Below are 22,054 nucleotides of genomic sequence, written 5' to 3'. Positions count from 1 at the left end.
AGCTGTCCCGGGCAGGGCGAGGGTGGGGGGAGTAGACGGCCTCATCTTTCTCCCACAGCTCAGATGGTGGGTTTGAACTGCCAGCCATCGAAGTCGGTTCACAGCTGAGCACTCAGCGGCCCCTGACCTTCTTCCCCGGAAGCTCGGCTCCGGTAATAAATACTCATCGTGAAGACGGCAGGAAGAAACCCTCGCTGGTGGCGTTCTGCCTGGTAAGGACAGGGTACCAGAAATCTGTGGAGTCCGTTCCACCGCATAGCGCCACCGCCCCCCAAACACACACACCCCCGTAGGAGAGTAGAACTGCTTCCTAGTTTCCAAGCCTGTAAATCTTACAGGAGCAGAAAGCTTCATCTTCCTCCCTCGCAGCAGCTGGTGGGTCTGCAGCTGACCTGCGGGTTAGCGAGTGGCCCGATACTTAACGCGCCGCATCACCAGGGTCCCTTGATATACCAGTAAACTGCGGGAAATGCTTCAAGCCGCTGCAAGGGAGTGGCGAAATGAGAAGGGGTAAGGTGCCAGCCACGTTGAAATCTTCTTCCTCTGATTCAACTAAAGCGGCCCGGCTGGCTAGCCACAGCCTGGGCTCAATCGGGGCAGGATGTTACTAGGCACAGGACACCACCTTGGAGTCCATGTCCGCGAAACGAAGGTTACTGGTCTGTCGTCCGAAGGGATGTGGTGGGCGGGCATGCAGTGAGGCGGCTGCTCCGGGAACGAAGGCTACCACGTGCAGTTACGCGGAAGGTTGCTCCCCACCCCACCCCACCTTTGGACTATAAATCCCTCCAGGGGCCTTGCTCTCCACGCCTCCTCGAGCCAGGTGCACAGGTGTGCACTCCGGTCCTCTAGGGCCGCTCCCGGAGTTGAAAGGCTAGGCCAAAGCCCCGGCGGCGAGGACGGAGATTCGGCTACGGGCTTAGTGGTGGCTGTTGTTTACACAGTGCATCCCGTGCCTCTCAACTCCGAGAGGGTCCAAGTTCACTGTCGATTCCCTAACTGCGCGGAGCGAGGCAAAGACGAAGAGACGGGCGGTGGGCCGCCGCGGGCGGCTGAGGCTGTGCGGGCGCGCGGACTGCGAAGGAGGCGGCCCCTCCCCCGAGGGCACAGCCTGAACCCACGGAGCCCCTCACCCCCGCGGATCGGGCAGCGGGATTCGCAGGGCACGGCGGGGAGCTTCCCACGGGTCCCACCACCGTCCTCACGCTCCAGCAGGGCCGGAGGAACCAGCAGGCTGACGAGGGGGGTGGGGGGGGGGGCATGCGGACGCGGCAGAGCCCCCGAGTCCGGGCTCGGGAAGGTGGTGAAAGACAGAAAGAGGGGTCACAGGGAGAGGAGCTGGGCGGGGAGGGCGGGGTTCATGAAAGGACAAGAGGTCGGGCCCCGCAGCCGGCGAGGCTCGGGGTCCCCACCCGCCTCCCGGCCGTGCGCCGAGCGCCCCCTCCAGCCGGGGTCCCCACCGGCACGTCTGGGCAGTCCGGCTCCCCTTACCTGGCTCGGCGGCTCTGCCTGCTCCGAGGACGCCATCTTCCTAAGGCCTGAGTAGTCGATCGCCGCCCGGCAAGGCTTCTCCCAAACGCCTTCGCTCGTCCTCGCCCGCCCAGACGAAAGCAGCCGGAGCGGAGCACATCGATGAGGGCCGGGACGGGGGAGGGGACTCGGCCGGGCCGGCTCACCTGCGCCCTCGCCCTAGGTGTCTGCTCGGGAGGAAGGTCCGAGGTCTCACCTCTTCGTATTACTTTACGTATATTATTCCTTTTGAATTAAGTATCTGCCCCTCCCACAGCCCCTTGAACACATGTAGTCACTCACTAAGTGTTTAATGAACGAATGGAACGAAACTTTATTAAATTTGGATACCACCTTTCTGAGCATCTGCTATTTCCCAGGAACTTTGTTGGTGCCAGAAATGAATACAAGACCCAATCACTGCTTGCTAACCCAGGTGCACGCAGAAAATTTCAGCACCGAGGTGCCCAGACGTCGATCACTGGATGGTGGAACGCAGAGGAAGGATCCCATAGGGGCCCGGAGTGAGGGTCCAAAACTAACCGGCATTATTTTACAGCGCTGTTAGATTTTAAGCCCAAGGTGGGATGGTTTAAAGGCGATGCCTACGTTAGAAATATGGGAGTTGGAGGAGGATGGCGGAGGACTAAGGCAGTGTTTTCTGTTCTGTTACATACATTGGGTCCACGACTGCTCCAACCAGCAGCAACAAACTAAGGATACTTCCACAAGCCGTGAGATGCAGATGACACACCTTGCTTGCCCAAAACTGGACACAATAAGAAGCACTTAATGAGGAAGGTCAAAGACTACAATCTTCAGAATGCATGCACAAAACTTTCCATCAATAAACAAGTGGGTGAAGTGCTTGACTACAGCGTTCAGTTGGAATAGAGCCTGGTGATCTGCTTCCAAAGGCCACAGCCATGAAAACCCTGTGAAGCAATTCTACCCGCTCCAATGGCGTTGCTGAGTTGGAATTGGCTCCGTGGCAGCTAGCCATCAGCGTAAACAAAGAGGAAATTGGATTTGTGGATGATTTCATTCTCTGTGGATCAGCAATACAGAGGTCTGGCAGCACAGTGGTTAAAGCTAACCAAAGGGCGGACAATTCCAACCCATCAGCCACTCACCTTTCAGTTCCCCAAAGATTACGAAATCAATCCTATGGGGCAGTGCTCCTTCCCTCAATTGGCAATCTCCATACGACAGACACATCACTCTAAATCAGGAGTCCTCCACCTTCCTCATCCCGAGACCCTCTCAGACAGCTCCTCATGTGGTGGGGACCCCCAACCATAACATTATTGTCATTGCTACGTCATCACTGTCATTTTGCTACTTGTGAATCATCATGTAACTATCTGGTATTATGCAGATGTGGTTTTTTAATCATTTTATTGGGGGATCATACAACTCATCACAATCCAGACATACATCCACTGTGCCAAGCACATTTGTACATTTGTTGCCATCATCATTCTCAAAACATTTGCTTTCTACGTGAGCCCTTGGTACCAGCTCATTTTTCCCCTCCCTCCCCGCTCCCCCCTCCCTCATGAACCCTTGATAATTTATAAATTATTATTATTTTGTCATATCTTACACTGTCTGATGTCTCCCTTCACCCACTTTTCTGTAGTCCATCCCCCAGGGAGCAGTTTATATGTAGATCCTTATAATCAGTTACCTTTTCCACCCCATCCTCCCTCCACATGCAGGATGTATTTTCATTGTTACACATTGAACATAATTAAAGCATAGTCATTAATCACAAAAACAATATGTAATTATATATTGTGAAATATTTATTTTTCATTCCAAATAAATGAAATTTTGTCTTGAAGCATGGGTAACAGCCTTAATATAATAACAGTAAACTACATTGCTACATTTTGGGACAATATCATAAAAAGCCAACCTCAGTACGACGGTTGAGATAGCTTCTTTCTCACTGATCAGAAATTCTCGGGGTAGCTTTTGCAAGAGTACAACAAAGATCATCTTCCACAAGTCTACTTCTGTATTTAGGCTTGATTACCAACAAGCTGGAAAATTCTATTCCACAAAGATATGCTGTTGGAAATGGAAGAAGAAGGTGCAACACAGTCTCAGACAAAACAGGATATGACTGAAAACACTTGATCCAGAATTTTATAACTGGCATTATAGAGAAATCCGTTCTCGCTGCAGTTCAATGAACTCCTTTTGTGCTATCTCAGGAACATCTTCAACTTTGACTGTGAATGGGTTTCTGGGAAGTGTAAATGGGGTGTCAGGTAGATTTGAAAGGTACAATGAAATTTTGTCTGCAAGCATATGCAAGTGTTCTTTCACAGAAATTATCATCATAATCCTTTTGTCTGGTTCAATGTCATGTTCCTCAAAGGAAGCAGATAACGTAGGCAACATGTAAATTTTATTTTCATCCAATTTTTTTTGCCAAAGCTGAAGTTACATTTGGAATGATCAGATCTCTTCAGACAAATCGAGGCATGTTGCATTTGGTCCTTGCAGTGATAAACTTAACTCGTTCAGATGGCAACCAAGTAAGCTATTTCCTTTAGTTCACTTTTATCACTGAAAAGTGCTTTGAACTGTGGTCTTGCTTTCTGATTAAAAAATGTTTTGAGTTCATCATGAAGCTCAAAAACACGTTTTAAAACTTTTCCTCTCGACAACCATCTCACTTCGGTGTGAAATAGCAGAGCATTATTTGGTGCATCCGATTCATTGCACAGTTGCAAAAACAGTCAACTGTTTAAAGTGCTCGCCTTTACAAAATTGACAAATTACCTATGATCTCTGATCATAATTCAAACAATGTCTTTGGCCACTGGCAACAGTAAATCCTCAGCAATGGTATGTGGTTTCATAGCTCTGGCCATTCTGAGTGCCATCAAATATGAAGCTTCAGCGGCTGCTACGTTTTGTTTGTGGTACTTGCCACCAGTGTCAAGTCTGGCTTTCTTGAGTCCATCAGCTTTGCTTCTAAAATAGTTGGTATCCTTACCGGCAAAGCTTGGTGCTTGCTATCAAAATGGTGTTTTAGTTTGTTGAGCTTCATAGATTTGGCTGATAAAATTTCACAACAAATAACACATTGTGGTTTCTCAATTCCTGCTGTAATTATTGAGGTAAAACCATACTGTAAAAAAACCTCACCAAAAAAAAAAAACACCTCACTATATTTTCTTAACATTCTTCTCTACACAATCCATTGTCATGGATGGTTTGCTAATGAAAATAATATATAATAATAGCTTTAATAATACAAAAGATGATACATGGCATAGTTCAGTTAATACAGTTCATTAAAGTTTCCTATGATTTACCATTCTGTGTTGTTTTTTACACACCTGTTACTATCAAAAGGTAGCAGTATTCACATCAACCACAGCTGAATATAAAAGACCAATCAACATCTAATTTAAGTTCCCATGATATATATATAAAATTTTTTGCAGTAGTTGATGACTTTACAGTGCATGATTTTACATTTACCCAATAATTATAATTCATGAAGTGTCATTTTACCTCTAATACTGCTGCTTTCAACACAGTAGCTGCTTTTAACAGAGTAACTGCTTTCAACACAGTAGTTGCTTTCTACTCATGTGTGACTGGTCTGCATAAGTACATTATGTCGCCGACCCTGCACACATACACCTGTATTTGATGGGGTGCATGTGATGGGGTTGGCACAATGATGTCATCAAGCTGGGTACTAATATATGGGCATATCTGCATGTGGGCCGCCCCGCCTGGAGACGGATAGAGGAGTGGTGTCTTGGTTCCTAAGGCCATCGGAAATGTGTTTTCTGATGATCTTAGGCGACCCTGTAAAAGGGTCATTCAACCCCCAACGGAGTCTTGACCCACAGGTTGAAAACTGCTGTTCTAACTGCTTACACTTTTCTTATGAGACAGTATCTAGTTCTTCACCCCAATTTTTTTTCCACCCATATTTTTTTTAACAAAATTTGACCCAAGTTGTTTCCATAAAATGCCTCTTCCCTCTTAAGGAACTTTTTGAACGAGTTGTTTTTGTTTTGTTGTTTGGTAGGAATCATAAATAGTAGTTTTTCAAAGGGGAGAGGGTGAAATAGACCAGATTGTTCTGAAATCTGTCCTATTAATTAGAACAAAGAGGAACAGATTGCCACTCAGCATCTGGCGAAGTTCAGGCAGTTCTGTGGGTCACATTTCCCCTTTGCTCTCTAATTTTTTAAAGGAGCCTTACTGTTTAATCCTTTAAGCATTATTGTTTTGAGGGCCTGTGGCAGTTACATAATCTGGTGTCAGTTTGGGACTTGAGATGATTAAGAGTGAAAACATGGAGTCTACTCTTGTCAAAAGTCTCATCACCAATGAGGCCTCTGTGTGGGCATGGCCTTCCACTAAGGATTCTGGGAAATCCAGTATTTCCTCCTTGGAGGCAGAAGACACTTCTCTCTCCACCCTTGGAGATTTTACTGACAAAGCTGACTCCTTGTGAGACATCTCTGAGGAGAAGCCACATGGACCTACCCTGACATCCTGGGTGCTAGAGAAGCCACATGGAGATCCCTGACAGCATTGAGATGCTTACAACACCACTGGATCCATAATACTTTCCAACCACTGGCCTGTGACCTTCCTGCACTGGGTGTCATTGCATGTGTTTCAAGAGTCTGAAGAGGACTATGTAGATTGGTATTGGACATATGGGCTAATATCGGGCTTAGGGATTTGCACTGGACTGGGTTGGGATGCTTTCTTAATGTACAATTACCCTTTATATGAAACTCTCTCTCTCTTTTTTTAAACATTTTATTAGGGGCTCATACAACTCTTATCACAAGCCATACATACATCAATTGTGTAAAGCACATCTGTACATTCATTGCCCTCATCATTCTCAAAACATTTGCTCTCCAATTAAGCCCTTTGCATCAGGTTCTCCTTTTTTCCCTTCCCTCCCCTGCCCCCCCTCCCTCATGAGCCCTTGATAATTTATAAATTATTATTTTGTCATATCTTGCTCTGTCCTACATCTCCCTTCACCCCCTTTTCTGGTGCCCATCCCCCAGGGAGGAGGTCACGCGTAGATCCTTGTAGTTGGTTCCCTCTTTCCAACACACTCTCCCTCTACCCTCCTAGCATCACCCCTCACACCCCTGGTCCTGAAGGAATCATCTGCCCTGGATTCCCTGTGCCTCCACCTCCTATCTGCACCAGTGTACTTCCTCTAGTCTAGCCAGACTTGCAAGGTAGAATTCGGATCATGGTAGTTGGGAGGAGGAAGCATTTAGGAACAGGAGGAAAGCTCTATTCTTCATAGGTGTTACATTGCACCCTGACTGACTCATCTCGTCCCCTAGACCCCTCTGCAATGGGATCTCCAGTTGCCAACAAATGGGCTTTGGGTCTCCACTCTGCACTTACCCCCTCATTCACTATAAGATTTTTTTCTTCTGATGATGCCTTATACCAGATCCCCTCCACACCTCGTGATCGCACAGGCTGGTGTGCTTCTTCCATGTGGGCCTTGCCGCTTCTGAGCCAGATGGCAGCTGGAAACTCTCTCATATACATCTGCGTTGCTATGAATTTGTTTCTCTAGTTCACCCAGACTAACACGGGGCCCAAGCGCAGTTTGCACAGCTCAACCAAGCTCAAAACTACAACTCTACGATGCAACTTAATAGCAAAGTGCAAAACATTCCCTAGGGTTCTATGAATCTTAGGCCGCAGGCAGCTCACCAAACAGTCGGCTGGGTTCCGACTGGGGACCCATGGGCAGCACCTACCAGGCAGCAGCGCCGGGTTCCTTGTACAGCTCACGTAGCAGGGATTCCAATGGGTGGAAATGTGCCGGTGTCTCAGGTTACTTTGCAGCGTGTTTCAGAGAGACTGAAAACGACACTCATCAATTTTTTAAATGAACTTCCTTCAAATTGCGGGAGAAAGATGAGGCAGTCTGTGACCGAAAAAGATGCCGCCTTGGAAACCCTGCGGGACAGTTCTCATTTGTCCCAGAAGATACCTATGAGTCGGAATTGAATGGAGGGCAATGGGTTTGGTTTGGGATCCTCCGAATCCACCCAGTGGTTAGAACATCTTACCGATTTCTCAGGCTGGAAAAGCAAGATCCGTTAACCGTGCAATAGCCAGCTTTTATTTACGTAGGGATTAATAGCATGCATCCATCCACACATGCAAATAACAGTGATCTAAAAATCCACGGGATTACACAGTATGCTGTAAAGTGAAACCCTGGCCTCATTTATGAGCGTAATGTGGGCACCTCTGAAGTGTGTACTGGGTCGAAACAAACTCATTTGGGACTCTATCTTACAATTTAACGGGAACTGAGAACCACTTTGGAGAGACTACCACCTCCGGCATGCCTCGGGGCCGTATGCGAGTAGAGGCGGCAAGAACTACATTTCCCGGCGTGCCTTGGTTCCCGGCATGACTAGCTGGACGAGAACTACATTTCCCGGCGTGCCTTGGTTCCCGGCATGACTAGCTGGACGAGAACTACAGCTCCCACGAGCGCAGGAGGAGGGGGACGGCCGCACCTAGCTTCTCCGGCGCTCCCCAGCCTTTCAGGGCCCATCCTGAAAGGGATGGACGGGACCGAGGGCGCCCGGGCTCTTGAACCCGGCGAGATGCGGGCGCTGAAGCCTTGTCTGCTGCGCCGCAACCACAGCCTGGAGCAGCACGGCGTGGCGGCCTCCTGCCTCGCGGATCTGAGGAGCAAGGGTTGGTACTGGACCCCGGCAGCAGGTTCGGGGAGGAAGGCCGGTCGGGGGTCCGATGCGTGATTTGGGGGAGACTTGGGAAGCGGCCCTGACGTGGCGAACTTGAATGGAGCGCTTTACAGGTTTGGAAGCGTTTCCTAGCTGTTTAGGGACGCTGAAACTTTATTCATCTTGTGTGCCACTCTTAGACCTGGAAGTGTGGGCGGGAAGAAATGTGCAAACTAAGTCTGAGTATCTTGCCTAAAATCCTACCGATTTCGGACCAAATCCAGCCCCAGAATACTCTTGTCACGCTAGATCGCTAAAGTGGTCCTGGGGAAGGCCAGCTGACCCACCGAGGAGCGCCCCCCCTCCTCCCGGGACCCGCTTCTCTGGGACCTAGACCGAGGAACGGTGTCGTGGTGGGTGGCTGCGGTCACGGGAGCGCAGCACTAGCAGCTCTCGACCTTCAGCTTTCCCACTGGGAACAGCTCCCTGCCATGGAGGCAACGCGACTCATAGTGACCCCTCCCTGTGGGTTTCTGAGACCGTAGCTGTCGTAGAAAGCCTAGGCTCCCTCCCTCGGAGCTGCCGATGGTTTTGAACTGTCAGCCACGCATGTGGAAGCCCAATTGGACACCTCTACACCACCCGGGCAAAGAGGGCATAATTCACAGTGCCAGTGCTTCCTCCTCGGAATGCTCGGACTCTCAACAAGAACTGATAGATTCAAATGACTTCCCAGTGTCAGTAGCCCCAGGGATGTGGTCACAGTGTGTGCCGGTCTCCGGGTGATGATGTGTAGAATGTAGAAGTCTTTCAAGCACTGGCAGCAGCCAAACACCTGCCTAGGCTGTGGTGACACAGCATTTGCTGTGTACGTAAGTCATATCCTTTCTGGCCTTTGGGTACATTGGGCTGGATAGGTGGTGCCGAGGCTTGTATATGTGCTTGTGTTCAGGGGTGCTGGGCTGATGGACGCAAGTTGTGCCGCTTTGTTTCGGGGGGTGGACAACGTGGCCTGAAAGAGCTGCCCTAGGCAAAGCCACTTATGCCGCCAGAATGTTCCAGATGAAAAGCCACTGAAACACACTTCTGTTTTTCCCGGTGAGAAAGGCTGCAGAGAAAGATACTGCAAAGAGCAAACGCATCTATTTCTTTCCTTTAACGTTTGACACGCGAGGCCATTTAAGCTAACCATCGAAGAAATGAAAGAAAGACTAGTGATTGATTCACAAGGAACCCAGCCAGGCTTTGGTGTAGTTTACTGTTGGAGGGAAGGCTTGAGTGCTTCCTCTGCGTGGCGTAGAGTAACTGTAGAAATCAATTTCAAGGCTGAATTTAAATGCCAGCTTTTAGAATGCAGGTTACATAACCTCCCTGAGCCTTGTTTCACCCCATCAGTCCAATGGTAACGAGCGTAGCGCCTGACCTAACGAACTGTGAGGATTAAGTATCGTGTAAGACAAGCACGTGGAAGAGCGGCAGGCCCGTATGAAATGCTACGTCCGTGCCCCTAGACGCATCGATAATTTCCTTATGGATATGAATTTGCGCTTTGGATCTTGAGTTCTCTGAAGGGCAGCATTTTTCAGTTACCGGCACATTTTGTCTCCCTCAGCTGTTGACATTCTGGCCATTGATAAGTCCCTGGCACCAGTCACCTTGGTCCTGGCAGAGGATGGCACCATAGTAGATGATGACGATTATTTCCTGTGCCTGCCTTCCAACACTAAGTTTGTGGCGTTGGCCAGTAATGAGAAGTGGACCTACAGCAATTCAGGTAAGAATCCCGGGCCTTATTACAGACGTGCTACACTGTCTGGCACATCAACTACCACCATGCCTTTTACTGCATCGCCAACTGGCTGCTGTTTGTCTGGCTATTTAAGCAGCAGACATTTACAAGTTCCTTCTGTGTGCCAGGCATGGCATTACATTACATCCTAAGCATGAAGCTGCATGAGACCCAGACGCTCTTCTCAAGTAACTCGCAGACTGGCAGCAGCTCAGTGCAGCACGGTAGAGACCAGCACTGCAGGCCAATCCGGCTGCCTGGGTCTGAAACCTGTCTTAATGTTTACAAATGGTGTGGCCTTGTGCAAATCACCTCTCCGTGCTTTACTGAGGCCATTGCACTACCCGTCTTCATGGACCGCAGGAAGAGTTCATGTCACACAATATGCGTGTAAAGTGGCCTGCCCCAAGCTTGATCACATTAACCTTTGAGGCTGGGGAATTCTTTTTTTTTTTTTTTTTTAATTTGAAAATATATATTTTAAAACATTATTTAAGACTTCTTAGAATCATATCTGTAAAATTATAGTTCAATAAAATATTAACTAGGGGTTAGTAAGCTGGATTTACAGTTTCAGGGTAGAATCTCTTTAAGACAAACTTACACATAATTTATTGAAGAACAGAATAAAGTAAAACAATCATTGAGGCTCTATATAGTAAGAGGCTGGGGAATTCTTATAGGGAGTTTTCTGATGCCTTGTGGCGTGTTTAGCAGCGTCCCCAACTCTACCCATTAGATGCCAGGAGCAGCTTCCTCCCTCGTTCTGACAACCAAACGTGCCTACAGACTTTCCCAAGTGTCTCTGGGGAGCAATCAGGTATCAGGTATCGCGATCAGGTATCAGGCTTCAAAGACCCAGCACAAAAAATCATATCATTGTGAATGAGGGGGAGTGCAGAGTGGAGACCCAAAGCCTATCTGTAGGCAATTGGACATCCCCTTACAGAAGCGTCACAAGGAAGAGATGAGCCAGTCAGGGTGCAGTATAGCATCAATGAAACCTGCAACTTCTAGTTCTTTAATGCTTCCTTCCCTCACTTTCATGACACCAGTTCTACCTTACAAATCCAGCTAGACCAGAGCATGTACATAGGTACAGATAAGAGCTGGAAACACAGGGAATCCAGGACAGAGAAATCCCTCAGGACCAATATTGAGGGTAGCGATACCAAGAGGGTAAGGAGAATGTATGGGGAGAAAAGGGAAACCGATTACAATGATATACATAACCCCCTCCCAGGGGTATGGACAACAGAAAAGTGGGTGAAGGGAGACGTTGGTCGGTGTAAGGTATGAAAAAATAATAATTTATAAATTATCAAGGGTCAAGAGGGTAGGGAGGGAGGGAAGGGGAAAAAATGAGCTGATACCAAGGGCTCAAGTAGAAAGAAGAATGTACAAATGTGCTTAACACGATGGATGGATGGACTGTAGTAAGTTTTGTACGAGTCTCCAATAGATTAAAAAGTAAAATTAAATAAAACTTATGGGGGAAAAAAGAATACAGAGTGTAACTATACCCAAACTGATTGATCAACATTTGACCATTTCAAGAGGTGGCTTATGGTAAAGAACCAATATTGTTAAAGGAGAAAGTCCAGGCATTGGTGACAAACAAGGTTCCCGGAATTGATGAAATACCAGTTTAAATGTTTCCACAAACATGTCATGCCAGACGCATTCGCTAGTCTATGCCAGGAACTTTGGAAAATAGTTACCTAGCCAAGCAGCTGTTAAGAGATTCCATTCCTAAGAAAGATGCCATTCCAAAGAAAGATGAGCCAACCGATTGTGAAAATCATTAAATAATATTAATATCATATGCAAGTAAAATTTTGCTGGGGATCATTCAAAATGTGCTGCAACAGTACATCAACAAGGGACTGCCAGGAGTTCACGTTTGGTTCAGAAGTCATGGCGTAAGGGATACCATTACAGTGTCAGATAGAGCTTGGCTAACAGTAGAGAATACCTATATATTTTACTGTCTATGCAAAGGTATTCGACTCTGTAGATCATAACTAATTATGAGCAACATTGTGAACAACTAGATTTCCAGAACTCTGAATTGTGCTCCTGTGGAACCTGAACATAGAGTAAGAGGTCTGCATGGTTCCAACTCAGGAAAGGTGCGTATCACGGTTAAATCCGTTGGCCGAATTTATCCAATCTGTGGTGAGCAGAAAATCTGAGAAGTTGGGCTAAAGAAACAAATTCATAGACACTCATCTGTGTATAAGAGAACTTTATATCAAAAGAGTAACTGTGTATCCAGAAAACATCCCAGCCCAGTTCAGATCAAGTCCATAAGTCCGATATTAGCTCATATGTCTGTCACCAGTCTAAATTCCTCTTCAGACTCACGAAACACATGACACTGAGTGCAGGAAGCTCACAGGCCAGTGGGTGGAAAGACCATGCCCACACAGAGACATGATTGGCATGCCCTAATTGACAGACTATACTCTACCCCATACCTATTTAACACCTTGACATGAAATTATGTAACTGCCACGGCTTGCCTATGAGTCCTTACGGAAAGGTGCTTCTTACCCCCACCCCTACCCCACCCCCGGCATTACTCTGGCTCTTCAGGAGGATATGCAGACATCCTGCGGAGCCCTCTGTATGCATTGCGTGTGTGTGTGTGTGTGTGTGTGTGTGTGTCTGAAAGCAGCACTTGTAGGTCTGTGACTGACTAGTGTTTTCTCACGTTGTTTATCAGACGGAGGCACAGCTTGGATTTCCCAAGAGTCCTTTGATGTAGATGAAACAGACAGTGGGGTCGGAGTAAAGTGGAAGAATGTGGCCAGGCAGCTGAAAGAAGATCTTTCCAACATCATTCTCCTGTCCGAGGAGGACCTCCAGGTAAGCCATGCCCTGTGCCTGCAGCGGCACCAGCACCTTCTTGGCCTCTGGTCTCTCACCACGATTCTATCGATTCTCTTTCTCTATTCCTTCATCCTTCTGTGATGCTCAGAGCATAACTCCAGTCTTCATTTTATAGTTCTCGCTTTCACCTAAAGTAGTCGTTTGTTTTGTTTTTTAACCTTCATCCTGCATCAGAATTACCTTTAGAAAAACATGGATGACCAGGCCAGGTCCGGCCCACCCTAGCCTTGATTGGGTGAGCAGGGCGGGGGTCAAGGGTGTATGGCTTTGGAGTGGGCTGTGGATTCAGATCTCCACTGGTAACCTAACACTTCAGCTTTCGAGTCCTTCTTTTCTGAAAAATATGGATTGAAAATAGAATGTGGTCCTTCCAAAAAATATGCGTGGGGCCCCACCCTGAGCCTGGCGTGGTTCCCAGGACTGACTGTAGCAGATGTCTTCTTCTGAAGAGGCTGCTGGCCAGCAAGCAAATGAGCATTTCAGACAGGGAGGATGCAGGGGCCACTCAAGACTGGAAGGTCAAGGGAGGCCTCCGAGAGGGTGTGGCTTTTTCACAGACCATTTTTTTAGAGCCGTTTTAGATTGATGGAAAACTTGTGCCACAAGGTCACACACACACAAACTCCAAACACACTGCCATCAAGCCAGTTCCGACTCAGAGTGAGCCCAGAGGACGGAGCTCCTTGCACGGGCTCCTTGCACGCACACAGCTTGGTGCACATCTGGCACCCACAGCACCGCTGTTGCAGCAAGACAACAGGTGATCTTGAACTCAAGTCGGTAGCCGCAGACCCCACGGGATGGCAGCTTCCCTCCCAGACACCGCAATAACGGGAACCGCACCGTGAAACCGCTCACACGATTTTGGCTTCCCAGGGCCAATGAAAGTGATATTTTCACAGTCTGGCATGTGCGAGCGCGTGAAAAAGCTTAGACTATCGAAAGAGTGACTACCTGTGACAGAGAGACAGGAAAACAGCGCTGATAGACTTGCTCGAAGCAGGGTTGCCACAGATCTTCTCTGCCAGGAGCCTGACTGTGGCACACAATAGAGGAGGGGGCTACAGTTCCAGCCGCTCTGCGGGAGAAAGACAAGGCTCTCGACCCCTGCAGTTACACGCTCACAACCCGCTGGAGCGCTTCAGGTCCGTCCCGTAGGCTCACGTTTGGTTTGGTTTGTGCCTTCGTTTATATCAGGGTCATTCTTTGTGAGGGGCCGACAAATGCTTCGTGTCATGTGTCCACCCTCACAGTTTGTACTTTACTTTGAATAAGTAGTAGGAATGCGTTCACGGGGTTCGGAACACAAGAGGTGCAGAAGGATCACCAGGTGGCTGCCGCCTGAGTGGCCACCAGCCGGTGAGCAGAGAAATAAAATTGGTGTATCTCTGTACTAGAAGATCCGTCAGCCCTTAAAAGGGCTGTGAACGTGATGACATTTCCGTGAAGTGTTCAGAATAGCTAAATCCATTGAGACAGCTCGCAGATCAGGGCTTGCGAGGGGCCGGGGGAGTGGAGAGTAGGCAGTGACGGCTTACTGGCCAGTCCAGGGTCCCTGTTTGGGGTGGTCACAGTTTCAGGACTAAGTACAGTGATAGTGGTACAGTGTGAGCTTGGGACCACTGTCCAGCCGTTCAGCAGTTTGAACTTCCTCTTCCGAAGACTAGCTGTGATCTAATACTGTATCTGCAAAATGGTGGAGCCTTTTAACACATTCTATATTTTTTTTTAATCATTTTACTGGGGCTTCTTATAGCTCTTATCGCATTCCATACATCAGTTGTATCAAGCATATTTGTACATATGTTGCCATCATTTTCTAAACATTGACTTTCTATTTGAGCCCTTGGTATCAGGTCCTCTTCTTTATCTCCCTTCCCCCTACCGCACACCCTCGTGACCCCTTGATGAATTATTGTTTTCATATCTTCCACTGACTGCTGTCTCCCTTCACCCACATTTTTGTTGTTCATCCCCCTAGGGGAAGGGGGGATTATACGTCAATCATTGTGGTTGGTTCCCCTTCCTCCCCACTTTCCCCCTACCCTCCTGGTATTGCTGCTCTCATTTCTGTTCCAGAGGGCTTTGTCTGACCCGTATTCCAAGTGTCGTGAGCTCTTATCTGTACCAGTGTACATGCTTCGGTGTAGCCAGAATGGAAAAGCAAGACTGAGGTCATGATAGTGGGGGGAGAGGAAGCCTCAAAGAACCAGAGGAATACTGTGTGCTTCATCAGTGCTATATTGCGCCCTGGTTGACTCATCCCTTCCTTGTGACCCTTCTGTGACAGGATGCCCTATTGTCTCCAGATGGGTTTGAGGTCTCTGCCCTGACACACCTCATTCTCAACAATATGTGTTTGTTTATTTTGGGTCTTCTGGTGCCTGTTACCTGATACTGTCGAAACCTCGTGATCACACAGGCTGGTGTGCTTCTTCCATGTGGGCTTGTTGCTTCTCTGCTAGATAGCCCCTTGTTTAACTTCAAACTTTTAAGACCCCGGGTGTTATATCTTTTGATAACCAGGTACCATCAGCTTTCTTCACCATATTTGCTTATGCACCCATTTTGTCTTCAGTGATCCTGCCAGGAGGGTGAGCATCACAGAAAGCCACGTTGTTAAAGTGTTTTTTGTGTTGAGGGAGGGCTTGAGCCGAGTCCCAAAGGCTGTTCGTTTCCTCAATATATTGCCATATAAATATATGTACACAGGGCAATACCTCTGTTTTTATGGATTAATATATTTACATAAGTGCACACCTGTGTTTATAGTTCTGTCCATAGCTTTGCTCCCTAAATCTATCGTCTGTTTCCTTTTACCTTCCTCCTTTCCCACCATCATGCTCGCTCTTCTTCTGCCTCTTAGTAATCCCTCTCAGCTGGATGGCTGTTGATCCAGCGCCATCGGAAGCTCCACATCCTCCTCGTTGTTGCTTTTAATTCCCGTCTATGGAGCTATTTACTCACTGCTCCTTCCAAGTCCCTCCTCAACCGTCTGTCCCATTGCCTTCTCCTGGGGCTGCTTCCCCTGACACTCTTATACAGAACAAAGATTGACTAAAAGGAGAAAAAAACTAGCAGACAACAAAAAAACATACATAATTCCAGGTCTGTGCGCTGACCTTCATGACTATCTCCCCACCAGTCCTGGGGGATTCTGGGAACTGCCTCTCCTAACCTGAAGTCTATTTTGGGGGCTCCGCGGGGGAGGATTTGTGTCTTTGCTTTGCTCCTGTTGCTGACCTGTTAGGTTCCCTGCGTGGTTTGCCCCACTATGGGGGGTTCAGCCCAGACTCTCCCCGCCGTGTGTCCCCAGTATTGCCCTCCGTCCTGGTGTGCTCCAGTGAGGGGACATCGCGTCTCAAGCTGTTGTCAGCCCTATAGCCCTCTCTGTGCCTTAGCAGGGCCGTCATCCCCGGGGTGTGGTGTGCCAGTACGGGGTCTAGTCCCTTGATCTCTTTTTCTCTTGGTTTGCTTCTCATGGGCGAGGCCGGCCGGCCCCTGTCCTCAACCTGTAGGTTTAGTGTTACCCTCTACAGCACATCCTTCCGGGTAGGGGAGAGGCGCTCAGTTTGGCTCTGATTGGGGCTGGCCGTGTAGACCTCTCTGTCTATGAGTTGCTCTGTGCAGTTACGTTGCCCTCAAGGTCTGGCAGGCCTTGGTGGGGTCTGCACGCACACTCACATTTCAGTGAGGCAGAAACAGTACCCTCCCACGGGGTGGGTCAGTGCCCGACCCTCCTAGTGCCATCGCCTCCTTGTCCTGTTTGTTTCCCCTGTTCTCCCTCCTAGCCCCTCCCCCTTTGTGTTGGAATGACATGTACAACCTTGGGGTTGCTCTGTGACCGGCCCGATTGCCTGTACCTAATAATTAACACATTCTGATCCCGGCAGACTTAGGGTGTAGCAAGTGGGGTGACCCGCACTTCACAGGCTGAGTCTGTGATTTTAGAAGTGGACATAAACTGAGTTTATATTTTTAGCCCCTTTGAAACCAGCCCCTGTGCTACAAAAGCACTGAAGTCGGTTTTGGTCTGACTTTCCCTCGTCACCACTCAGAGCGTGTTCTGGTCAATGGGCCAGGAAAACAGAAGGGTTCACAGTTGTCAAGGGGGTGACACCCCTCTCTCTCTGTGTGTCTGTCTCTCTGTCTCTTTCTTCCTCTCATCTGTGGACTGTCACACAAATGGGGGAAACAGACACACAACACAGTTGTCAAGGGCGTGACCTCTCTCTGGCTCTTTCTCTCTTATCTGTGCACTGTCGCACACGCACAACACAGTTGCACGGGCCAGCTCATGGGAACCTCAGACCGACTGGCCCTCTCAAAACGGAAGGACTTCTCAAGATGGCCACTCTGGGTTCCCTTGAAACCTTGAACCCAGACTAGCCCCTGAGCTCACCCTTTAGCTGAGGAACAGATAACCAAATTCAGTAACAAAACAATTCTTGCCATCGAGCTGAGGCCGACTCAGAGCAGCCCTACAGGACCGGACGGCACTGCCCCGTGAGTTCCGGAGACTGGAACTGCTTCCCCGAGGGGAGCGCCCTGTCATTCTCCTGACGGGCCACAGGGCTTTCCAGCGGCTGGCCTTGTCGTCAGCCGCCCAGGGCATGGCCCCACGCCGCCAGAGCGCCTGTAAATGACAGCGCGGCTCCCACGAGTCGTGTGCTCCTTTACAAAAAATAGTCACCTCGACGAGACGAACGGACCACTGTGGCGACAGAGCGAAGCCCTGCCGGTAAGTGGGGCCGCTCAGTGCTCGGCCTGTGCCGACTGCGGCGGGTGCCCCTGACCAGTGTGTCGCCGTGGGTGGAGGGCATCCTCACCAGACAGTGTCCTTGTTTACGAAAGAAGCTCCGTTGGCTGTAGATCACATTTTAAGCATCAGAACTTCTTCAAGGCTCCGTTTTTTTCATGTGAACATATATAATAAAAAAATTTAAGGTGTACATTTTTCTAGGAACTTTTGATTAAAACAAGCTCAGATCGTGTCCTGGTCTCATACACCTGCCTTCCCGGTTATTTCCTGTGCCACCGAGTTTTCCAGTATCGAAGCTGTTTGGGGTTGGGGCTCGCTCTCTGTCTGTCTCTCAGTGGCGTAGGCACCATTCTCCTCCAGAGAAAGCCGGGAAGAACTGCGTGCTTCTCTCTCGACTTTCTCAGCCAGGCAACTTAGGTCACTTCCGGAAACAGAAAATGAACGTCTGCAACCGACGTGTAGGAGCGCCTGACAATTTCATAAGCACCTGTATTCCTCTGCTAGGTGCTTCTCGATGTCCCGTGCTCAGACCTAGCTCAAGAGCTCGGCCAGAGCTGTGCCGCCGTCCAGCAGCTCCAGAACACCTTGCAGCAGGTGCTGGACCAGAGGGAGGAAGCCCGTCAGTCCAGGCAGCTCTTGGAGCTCTACCTGCAGGCTTTGCAGAAGGAGGGGGGCGTCTTGGCCAAGCAGCAAGGTAGGACGCGACGCATGCCTAGCTGGTGGGGCGGTGCAGTGAGAACCCAGTGCCTGAGAATGTTTCCTTGGGCACGAGCCCGCTGCAGCCATGCAGCAGCAGGACCCTGAGCTGACCGGTCATGGCAGTGTGCTAACCTCCATCGCCCGCTTGCTTTGCAGAGCCCCACGCCGGGTTTGGTGAAGAGGTAGATACGGTTGACACGGGCCTCAGCCACGAGCCAGCCCTCAGGAGCCAGATCCTTACTGTTCTGAAGGAGAAGCCTGCCCCGGAACTGAGCTTGTCAAGCCAGGATTTGGAGGTGGGCGAGAACCAGGGACACTGAGCTGCAGGAATGGCCCGCTGTGGTGATGTGCGGTGTCAGGGCCCGGGCCAGCGGGGGCTGGTGGTCTCACCTCTGCACACCCTGACTCGTGGCTGCTCGTTTGCCTGGGACACAGCAGAACAACATCTCATTAACAACATTCATTTGCCCTAAATCCAGATGGGCTTCCTCTAGTCATTCAGCACCACCGTCCACCCAGGCTGGGGCATAGCGTGACTGCCGCTGACCAGGAGGCTAGCTGGCCTCTGGCTCTGTCCGTGGTCGAGGACCGTCCAGTCACTCCTCTTGAGGGGGACAGCGCCAGCTGGCCAGCATCAGATGCACTAGACACCTCTGAAAGGGGCCCATCAGGGTGGGTGCTGCTTCTCATGCTCTGTCCCCGAGGACCTTCCTGCTGTCGACACAAAGGAAGGAAACGGCCGTGAACGTCCCTGTAGGTGGGAGACGTCAGAGTTGCTCTAACGTAGTCGGTGGGTTTTCCCTGAGGACCCTGACGATGAGAGAGAGGTGGGACAATTCGAATCAAAACCTGCCGGGTTGGTGGCAGCCTGTCAGTGTGCAGGCATAGCCCATGGGGACAGCGGGAGAGGTGGGTCCCAATGATTCCTGTCCTTGCTGCAGTTGGTCACCAGAGAAGACCCCAAAGCACTGGCTGCGGCGTTGAGCTGGAGCACGGAGCAAGCAAGAACTGCTCAGCACGCCTGTGCGCAGGAGCTCAGCCTGCGCCTGCAGCAGCTCCAGAGCCTGCGCGCCCTCAGGACGACGCCACTGTCCGCGCAGGGGCAGCATCCCAAACGAGCCAAGCAAGACCCCACCTAGCCCAGCTGCAAACGTGCGGCGGAAACCTGTGTGGTCTGACTCGTCCGTTACCAGGAAATACCTTCAGCCCAATCCACCCGCACACTCTTCTACCCGCTGCCTTAGGACGTGTTCTTCCAGAATAGGCCGGACAGCTGGCTCTTCGCCCCTGCAGAATGGCCATGAACACGTCTCAACACACCGTACCCTGCTGCCCACCTTGAGTGACGGTCTATAGCTGCACCCACCCTGTTCCGTCTCCCCTGCTGACATGTTGCCTGCTTTCTGTCTAAAGTCACTGTGAAGAGCCTGTCATATACTGGAGGCATGGCACCCACGGTAACCAGGAGGCTGGAGGCGTAAGTCCCCCCAGAGGCAGCTTGGTGGCCACTGGAACCCGCGTGGAGCCCATCCTTACTGTGATACATGTAGGGTCTAAACAGCAATTAATCATTGGTTGTCCTCCTCCTAAAAGCAGCTGGTCCTTGTTTAAAGCTCTAAACTATAACCGCGAATCGTGGGAGGGGGGGTGGGATGACTTGTTTTGCAAGTTGATGGACATGTTTGGTTGTCTGTGTAAAGGCACTAAGTTTGCCGACCACGAATACCTAACTCAGTATTGTGAAATTATATCTGTAACCAATGTGAACCGTGTTTCAGTTTTCTAATCTGTTCTGCCCGCGGGGAGTATGTTCAGGCCATGAAAGCGCATTTCCATGAGGTGAATCCAAGTCTCTCTGGTGGACCCAGGTTTGTGGACCTCCGGCTTCTGCCCAAACTCGTTCTTCAGGTTTTGTAATCCATGGTGCTGTCTTCCCGGCTAGTTAGTTCTTTTAAGCTGGCTTAGAGGAATGAGGAATGCTACTGATCAGTAAGTAAAGGCAGAAGAGAGAGAAGCTGACTGATCAGTAAGTACAGAAAGGGCAAGTCCTGGGGTGGAGTGGGAACAGACCAGAAGGGTTGCTTCCTGCTCTGTGAACTTCTAGGAGGGCTGAGAGTTCATTCAGCACCCTCACGGATCTGGCACCATGGCCCGTCACCCTCTCCACCCCCACACTTCCTATTTGAGTGGCCTGTTTTGTGATTCCTTCCCAATTGTCCTTACATGAAAGCCACTGTGGGTAACCTACCTACGTCTCCACTTGAAACGCAGAGCTCTTAAGACCCAGGTGTAACAGCACGAAGGAGTCTCTGGGTCGCTGCCTGGGCACGACTATCCCACAGGCACAGTGAAGCGTCAGGTGCCGGTTGGATGATCGTGAACTGAACAGGTGTAGACCAGCATAGGTGTGATTATCCACTGACTGCCACAAGCCCCACTGCCCTTGTTTAATAGGGCTTTCAGAAGGGGCAGGTTAGCCAGAGGAGCACTCTGCTATTCGTGGACAAGGTAGCTGCATCCCTAAGAAACCTGCACACGTACCAACAAGCCCATCATGGGAACCACGTGAGATGCCACTTCTAAGTTGGCCAAGGCCAAGAAAAATGGGAAAACAGCTGGAAAAGGTCAAATTGGCAAGAGTCGTATGATGATGACATGCAAACGAGTAGCTCTGAGGCGGCCTGAGTGCAAGCAAGCACCTCACAGGGCAGGGCTCCTTGGGGCTACCCAAGTTCATTGGCCTCGTAGTATGTGTAGGGTTTCTGTGGTCCCTCCGTCAAGGGCTTTCCCCAGGTGTCATCCAAGGCCCAACCACGTGTCTGCTCCTCGGGAGCACGACAAGCAGGGAAGTCAGGAATGGATGAGAATGTGGAATGTAGCTGCTGCCTCCATGAACAACTCCCTCTACCATGAGACCCGAGGACCTGGATGGTGCCCGGCTACCATCAGTGGACGTTCGATCAAAGAGTCCATGTCGTTAGGTGCTGTCGAGTCAGTTCCGACCCATAGCAACGGAACAAAACACCGCCTTTTCCTGTGTCACCCTCGTAACTGTTCTTTTTAAAATAGTTGTATTGGCACTTCATCCACATATCATGATCCAGTAGTTCAGTCACGTCAGAAGAGTTGTGCAAGCCTTAACCACAATCAATTTTTAAAATGTTTTAATCATTTTATTGGGAGCTCCTACAGATAGCATGGCGTTCCATAGTTCATTCACAGCAAGCAGTGTGGTACAATTGCTACCGCAGTCCATTTTGGAACATTTTCCTCTTCGCGCTCGTTCTTTTTGTAATTTTTTTCCCAGTTTTGGCAAAAATATACACGACAAAACTTCCTTTTTATTATTATTACATAGTTTTATTAAGATTTCTTACCTCTCGTCACAATCCCTCCATGCATCCATTGTGTCACGCACATTTGTCTGTATGTTGCCATCATCATTCTCAAAGCGTTTTCTTTCTACTTGAGCTCTTGATATCAGCTCCTCATTTAATTCTTCAACAACTTCTACATGTATAATTCAGGGCCATTGGCTATACTCTTCATGTTGTACAGCCATTCTTGATAAAACCTCTGCAAGTAGTTCCACCGCCATTAACATGAACTCTGCGCCCCTTCACCTGAGAGGCTCTTCCTCCTCCGCAGTGGTAACGAGGTCTG

At 49.5% G+C, this 22,054-nt stretch overlaps 1 protein-coding gene across 1 annotated transcript; it reads left to right on the top strand.

The window, feature by feature from the left end:
- Nucleotides 1-8,021: 8,021 nt before the first annotated feature.
- DFFA (DNA fragmentation factor subunit alpha) lies at nt 8,022-20,158 on the top strand. The gene is made up of 6 exons (XM_075550835.1): nt 8,022-8,259; nt 9,859-10,020; nt 12,764-12,906; nt 18,197-18,386; nt 18,548-18,687; nt 19,333-20,158. Exons 1-6 carry the CDS (start codon nt 8,124-8,126, stop codon nt 19,528-19,530), a joined length of 969 nt encoding a protein of 322 aa, XP_075406950.1. The 5' UTR covers nt 8,022-8,123; the 3' UTR covers nt 19,531-20,158.
- Nucleotides 20,159-22,054: the final 1,896 nt, after the last annotated feature.

The sequence above is a fragment of the Tenrec ecaudatus genome, chromosome 1 (assembly GCF_050624435.1).
Source record: "Tenrec ecaudatus isolate mTenEca1 chromosome 1, mTenEca1.hap1, whole genome shotgun sequence".
Taxonomy (NCBI): domain Eukaryota; kingdom Metazoa; phylum Chordata; class Mammalia; order Afrosoricida; family Tenrecidae; genus Tenrec; species Tenrec ecaudatus.
Note: the sequence above shows the minus strand (reverse complement) of the source record. Positions and strands in the feature narration are given on the sequence as shown.

What these genes read in the sequence shown, in the direction of transcription:
- DFFA (XM_075550835.1), top strand. Translation starts at nt 8,124, where the DNA reads ATGGACGGGACCGAGGGCGCCCGGGCTCTTGAACCCGGCGAGATGCGG. An exon ending in CGTCTTGGCCAAGCAGCAAG is followed by an intron (nt 18,387 to 18,547) that starts GTAGGACGCGAC and finishes CTTGCTTTGCAG; the next exon opens with AGCCCCACGCCGGGTTTGGT. An exon ending in TGTCAAGCCAGGATTTGGAG is followed by an intron (nt 18,688 to 19,332) that starts GTGGGCGAGAAC and finishes TCCTTGCTGCAG; the next exon opens with TTGGTCACCAGAGAAGACCC.